The 7,139-nt window shown below is 45.9% G+C and overlaps 1 protein-coding gene across 1 annotated transcript; it reads left to right on the top strand.

Annotated features, from left to right (window-relative positions):
* Nucleotides 1–3,420: 3,420 nt before the first annotated feature.
* LOC123096300 (50S ribosomal protein L19, chloroplastic) lies at nt 3,421–6,504 on the top strand. The gene is made up of 6 exons (XM_044517996.1): nt 3,421–3,558; nt 3,759–3,920; nt 4,000–4,194; nt 4,303–4,389; nt 4,461–4,594; nt 6,135–6,504. Exons 2-6 carry the CDS (start codon nt 3,774–3,776, stop codon nt 6,235–6,237), a joined length of 666 nt encoding a protein of 221 aa, XP_044373931.1. The 5' UTR covers nt 3,421–3,558; nt 3,759–3,773; the 3' UTR covers nt 6,238–6,504.
* Nucleotides 6,505–7,139: the final 635 nt, after the last annotated feature.

The raw sequence follows: 7,139 nt of genomic DNA, 5'->3' as shown, positions 1-7,139 counted from the left end.
GTGGTAAACTACTCACACATCATCGGAGAGGCTATGGTGTTGATGTAGAAGCCCTCCGTGATCGATTCCCCCTCCGGCGGAGCGCCGGAAAAGGCCCCAAGATGGGATCTCACGGGTACAAAAGGTTGCGGCGGTGGAAATAGGGTTTCGTGGTGCTCTTGGATGTTTTCGGGGTATATGAGTATATATAGGCGAAAGAAGTAGGTCGGTGGAGCCACGAGGGGCCCACGAGGGTGGGGGCGCGCCTCCCTGCCTCGTGGCCGCCTCGTTGCTTCCTTGACGTCCACTCCAAGTCTCCTGAATCACGTTTGCTCCAAAAATAACTCTCCCGAAGGTTTCATTCCATTTGGATTCCGTTTGATATTCCTTTTCTGCGAAACACTGAAATAGGCAAAAAAAAGCATTTTGCACTGGGCCTTTGGTTAATAGGTTATCCCAAAAATAATATAAAAGTGTATAATAAAGCCCATTAAACATCCAAAACAGATAATATAATAGCATGGGACAATCAAAAATTACAGATACGTTGGAGACGTATCACCGACCGGTGTAGGACGCCTGCGCGTCACACTATACGCTGACGACGCGATCTTCTACGCCAGTCCGGTGAGCCAGGAGATAGATACCATCATGCAACTCCTAGACGGGTTTGGAGAGGCGACGGGACTGCGCAGCAACCCCCAAAAATCGTCAGCGACAGCCCTCAACTGCGGTAGTATAGACCTCATAGATGTCCTTCAAAATTTCGGCGGCACTACAGTAGGCTTCCCGATCAGATACCTAGGTCTTCCGCTCTGCATCGGCAGGCTCCGGCTCGTGCACATCCAGTATCTTCTCGATCGCATCCGCGCACGGCTCGCGGCTTGGAAAGGCCGTCTCCTACCGATCGCGGGTCGTCGCGTGCTGGTCCGGTGCGTCTTGTCCGCGTTGCCCGCCTTCGCCATGTCGGCCCTGCGCATTCCGAAAAGATTCTACAAGGACGTTGACAAGGCACGTCGGCGGTTCCTGTGGGCGCACGATGAAGAGGCCATCGGCGGTAGATGCAAAGTAAACTGGCGGCTAGTCACGTCCCCGGTCGACCACGACGGTCTCGGCATCCCCAACATGGAGCGGTTCGCGCGTGCACTGCGTCTCCGATGGCTATGGCTGGCATGGACAGACCCGGCCAGGCCATCGGCAGGCATGGGGACGCCTTGTGACGACAAGGATAGAGCACTCTTCGCCTCGATGACGACGGTGACGGTGGGGAACGACAACAGAGCCCTCTCTGGCACTGCTCCTGGCTCGGCGAGCAACCGCTATGGCAAGTCTACCCAGCCCTGTTCAGGCGCTCAACCAGGAAGAACCGCACGGTGGCTGATGCAATACGCGAAGACAGATGGATCATGGACCTCAGGCACGACAACAACTTGGAGATCATCCCCCAGGCCGTGTGGTTGCAGCGCCGCATCAGAGACGCAAACCTGGTGTTGCGGGAAGGAATTGAAGACGAGATCGCATGGAAAGCCGGAGGCCACTACACAATGAGGTCAGCGTACAACTCCCAATTCCCTTCGCAACCAACATCGACCATGAAAAGATTGGTGTGGAAGATCTGGGCTCCTGGGAAGATCAAATTCTTTCTCTGGTTACTCCACCACAACCGGCTCTGGTGCAATGATCGCCTACAACGTAGGGGATGGGAAAATCCTTATTTCTGCCAGCTATGCTGCCGCAACCTCGAGTCTTCTTTTCACCTCATATGGGAGTGCAACACCTCGTGGGAAGTTTGGTCAAGAGCAGCCACCTGGGAGGGCTGCGCGGCACTCTCACCGGCCTCCTGGAGTTCAAGCAAACAACAACCGACGCTGTCACCAAAATCTTCAACTCCGCGGCGCCAAGGGAGAAAAGAGGAGTCAAGACAATGGTGGCCATGATCGCCTGGCACATCTGGCTGGAGAGAAACAACTGTACATTCAGAGGAAAGGCACCGAATGTGCTTAGCGTGATAGAAGCCTGCCGAAGAGATATCGAGCAATGGAGACTCGCCGGAACCCATGCCATAGCGCCCCCTTTCGGGGAAATAACGTGAGGAATAGGCCTTGTTTTTGTTCGGCAATGGTGAGTAGGAGGGTTCCTGCGTGCTCCCTCCTCCTACACCTCTGAGAAACATCATCTCTTTCTTGATCATTTGATCACAACTTTTGTAACTCTCCCCTGCTAAGCCAATGAAAAGCCAGCAAGTCTGGATCTTGCAAAAATAAAATTCCTACTGACAAGCCCGTGTTAAATATGTGTCATGAGTTAACTTACTGTTAGTTTTAAGTCATGCTGTTTGTAGATAAGGTACCAGTCTGAGTTGGACACTTCTTTTTGCGAGTTAAAAAAGCTTTATTGCTTACTTAATAAGGGATAAAATCACGATACACTGTGTTCATTAGGAAAACAGGAGTGTAATTAAGCCATAAACATCTCCTCCTAACATTTGTCGCTTCGCACTTGGACACTTGTAGATAGGGTAGAACCACATGTCCCTAAAATTTCTAGCAACGTTATTTTGCATGTCCTGGTGATCCTCATCGTTTGGGAAATCTGGCAGGAGAGAAACTCTTGCACTTTCAGGCACAAGATCGCGTCGATGCCAGAGGTGCTCGCAAAGATCAGATACAACATGGAGCTTTGGCAGTTAGCTGGAGTAAAATGCTTTGAGTACCCCTTTGGGGCCATGGTAGTGAGGAATTAGCATAGCATAGCTAGGTCTCGGGTCCAAGAAGGGGCACGAGAGTACCAAGCTAGGAGAATATTTTTCTGTGATTCACCCGATCACTTGATCAAACTTTGTAACCACTCTCTCTACTAAATCAATGCAATGCCAGCAGGTCCTGGATCTTTCAAAAAATAATAGTATAATAATATAAGATATAGTTTGAGTATTTTTATTTTAAAACATAAATTATTATAGATGCTATATTTTAGTTATTTAATTTTTAAAAAACATGGAAAAAGGTACATTAAGATGGAACATTTTCTAGTGAAGCTGGATCATTTTTCTTGTAAGGCTAGAACAAGTTTTTCATGAAGCTCGAACATTTTTCTCATGATGAGGATGGAGATACATTTATTACCTTCATATTTTATGAAACAAATCACATATATTTTTTGATGCTTTTATTTAAGATGCTGCGTTATTCCTTTCAAACATGGAATCCAATATTGCTTTATTGGGTGGATTGTTTTTTTCTTAAAACACATATGTGTATGTTCAATTACCGTCTTAGGTAATAAAAGTACATGCATTCGTTACAATTTTTTCTGAAATATATGTAAATAAATACAATAAACTAATAATCATAAAAATTGCAGGGAAAAGAAAGAATGGAAAATAGAGAAACGGGCCAATTCCTGCCCCGAGCTGGGTCGCTGTTTCCCGCTCGGCCTGGGCTGGCCCATCTCCTGACGTAAGTCTGCACTCTGCTCGTTCACACCTCCCCTCCCGTTCACCTCTCTCTCCCTCTCTTTCCTGGCGGCGCCGCCCTCTTCGTCTTGCCCCTTCGCCGGCGACGAGCATCCAACCACCTGGTACGCCCTTCCCTCCTTTTTTCCTTTCCCGCTGTTAGTAACCGAACTCCCCGAACCCTGATGTCAGATATTTGTATCCGGATCTGATCCCGTTACATGCATAGCAGTATTATGCCCGCTAAACTTCGATTTCTCGCAAAAATTACGACTCATGCCCTATACTGGATCCGCCCCTGGTTTACTGTGCAATTTCTTCGCAGCGTACGGGCCTCAGGATGCAATCTTTGCTCCGGAATGTCTGCCGAGCCGGAAACCGCGGGGCTGCGGCGAGGCTCCTGGAGTTTGCTGCTCCTGTAGCCACTCAGCCGCCATCCTCGGCCATCAAACACCTCAGGCCTTGCGGGTTCACTCCTCCAACTGGGGTAGGATTCTTGTCCTCTTTTGTGTGTTTCTTCGAATTCGTCCAGGTCATGTCGTCTGGATCAATTTCTTTGCGTGCAGAATCGGTTCATTTCCCGTGATGGTGTTCCTGCCTCCTCTGGTTTCTGCGCAAAAGTTCTCATGACGAGGGGTTTGTCGACGGTGGGAACTGCTGAGGTCGCCGAGGACGAGGACGATTCCAGCTCCCCTGCGGTTGAGCACCCCCCACGCATCAAGTTCAAGAGGCCCGACAAGACTGCAAGACACATTATGAACGTAAGGCTTAGTGGTACTTGCAGGAACTACTATGTATAACATCCAGTAGCAGTAATGTTGCCACAAAAGCATAAAACTGCTTGTCATGTTCTTTGTTTGGTTTTGCAGATCTTGAACAAAGAGGCGGTTGAAAAGGTCCGCACGGAGAGGGAGATTCCTGATGTGCAGCCTGGATGCATCATTCAGATGAGATTGGTATAGCATTTCACGTTGCTGCTTTAGCGCTCTCCGGATACATTTCTGGTACTGATCCTGTGAATAAACAGCAAGTTCCTGAGAACAAACGGCGAGAGTCTACGTTGAAAGGGATTGTGATAGCAAGGCGCAATGCTGGGATAAATACAACCTTCAGATTGCGTAGATTAGTAGCTGGTGTGGGAGTCGAGTCCGTCTTTCCACTGTAAGTCAAACCAAACATGTGCTCTTCTACTCCATTTTTATTTATTTATTTTGAAATATTTATACTGCTTTGTCTTGGAACATATCATGCTGAGATTGAAGTACCTCTTGATTCTGTGATATCCTTAATTCAAATCTGGCAACACTTCAACAACCACTGAACATCATGTTCTTAGTGGGCTACTTGTCCCTATCCGTTATGATATCAGACAGGGAGTTCTTGTCCCTTGTTTGTGAGTAACCTTACAGTATCCTTTCTCTCAAAAAGAAAATACCTAACAATATCCCCGGATAAATGTAGTTCGGTGTTTGCAGAACTGAGAAAACTGTGCTCACTGCTCAGGTAGTAAAGTTTTTGTCATGCTGGTATTGCTGATGTTGGGGGAGAGGCCCAAGGGCTAACTTGTGGGAGGACTCTCCCCTATTTGCTACTCCCTCCGTTCACAAATATAAGATGTTTTGGATATTTCAATATGGACTACATAAGGACTGAAATGAGTGAACAAACACACTAAAACGTGTCTATATACATCCGATTCAGAAAAAAAGTTAGAACATCTTGTATTTGTGAACGGAGGGAGTAGTTTTTTTTTTTTTTCATTCTTTCCCATCTCCCGCATTTGCTAGTTTTATATTATCACTCTCCCATCCCCTGTCTCCTGTTTAGGCTAGATAACCAACAGCTGACTTCCTTATGTTCCTCTAGTTTCTCATTCGCCGATGAGAACAATCAAACTAGATTCATCTGGTCCTTCCATTTGTTGTAAATCCATGCATACTATATTCTGAACCATGCTAGGGTACATACTTAGGTAATGACCCTGAAGTAAGTTAATGATGAGATGGGCACAGCTAGTTTCTGGTACCAAGTAGGCACATATGATCCCTTTGGCTATTTTGTGGAATGATTGACATGACTGCTTGTGCCCATTTAGCTTCCTGTTCGAAGTGGAGGTTGTAGTTCCATAAACACGTCATCCGGTTATGTTCAAATCCCAATTGTTCTGACCTTGTGGCCTTTTGTTTGTTTGTTCTGCATTTTCTGTGGAAACAAATACATTCAAAGAATGCTACCAGTAGCAGTTTATATGTTTTTTGCTTTGGATTCGCAGGATCTTTGTTGTTCTGCAGTTATATGTATGTATTCAACTTTTAATATTTAGAACTAGAATTAAACTTGAAAGATATTGACATATGATTACATATAACCCCTGCATCTTTGCCAGCATATATTATACTCCCTCCGTCCACTATTATAATATTTTCCAACTTTTTCTTATTCGGACGTATATAGACTCATTTTAGTGTGTTTGTTCACTCATTTCTGTCCGTATGTAGCCCATATTGAAATATCCAAAGCATCTTATATTTTTTAACAGAGGGAGTACTAGCTAGATTGATTTGAGCTTGCCCCGAGCTTCCCATTATTTATGATTTTTTAAGTTTATTGTTGTTTGAATGGCCACATGTCTTTCTCCTAATTAGCTATCAAGTATTTGCTTGGACTATATTTCTGATGCGGCTTTCTCTTTTCCATTCAGTTACTCACCAAACATCAAAGAAATGAAGATCTTGGACAGGAAGAAAGTCAGGAGAGCTAAGCTGTATTACCTGAGAGACAGGATGAATGCACTTAAAAAATGAGGCTTTCAGCTAGGATTTTTGCCCTGTTGGATCAACCAGCATGGTTTCTGACGGAGCGACGCTTGCAGTCTGAGAATCACACCTATTTGGTCCCATCTTTGTAAAGCCATAGTTTGTACTTCTCATAGTGGGGATGAGGTCTCTTGCTTGCCATTATTTACCTAGTATTTGCCTTTGTCATAACAAAGCTGGAATATTTGACGTATCAAACTGAAACTATTATTATACCATGCTTCCTGCCATCGAGATTACCGTTCTCATGCCAAATCGGTAAAGTGTTTATTCACATTTCACAGAAATGTCTCTCGGTAGCAACCCGCACACCATGCAATGCAAGGATGGAAGGGGCAGAGCTGCTGGGTGCACCTGGGTACATCATCTCTCTGTCTAACTAGATGATACCCCGTGCGGTTGACGCGGTGATCTTATTCAAAGAAATGCATAATTGGGTGCTACACAAAATTGAGAGAGCTTTCCTTTGGGCGGACAAAGTCTCAGGCGGACAATGCAAAGTTAGTTGGGTTTTAGTTTGCAGGCCAAAACGATTGGGAGGATTAGGTGTTCTTGATATCCGCAAATTTGCGAGGGCTCTACGCTTGAGATGGGCATGGTACGAATGGAAAGAGCCCAACAGGGCATGGGTGCATTTAGGTAACCCTTGTGACAACACCGATATGGATCTCTTCTATGCGGCCACAACCATTGTCGTTGGGAATGGCCGCTTGGCCAAGTTCTAGCATTCTCCATGGCCGAATGGGAAAAAACCAAAGGATATTGCCCCCTTCATATTTCAACTCTCCAAGAGGAAAAACACCGATGTGCATGACACCCTCCTTGACCTCGCTTGGGTTACCAGGATCAACATTTCCGAGGGCCTCTCGATCAATCATTTGCATCAGTTC

The sequence above is a fragment of the Triticum aestivum genome, chromosome 4D (assembly GCF_018294505.1).
Source record: "Triticum aestivum cultivar Chinese Spring chromosome 4D, IWGSC CS RefSeq v2.1, whole genome shotgun sequence".
Taxonomy (NCBI): domain Eukaryota; kingdom Viridiplantae; phylum Streptophyta; class Magnoliopsida; order Poales; family Poaceae; genus Triticum; species Triticum aestivum.
The sequence above is the reverse complement of the archived record's forward strand: the minus strand, read 5'-3'. Positions and strand labels throughout refer to the sequence as shown.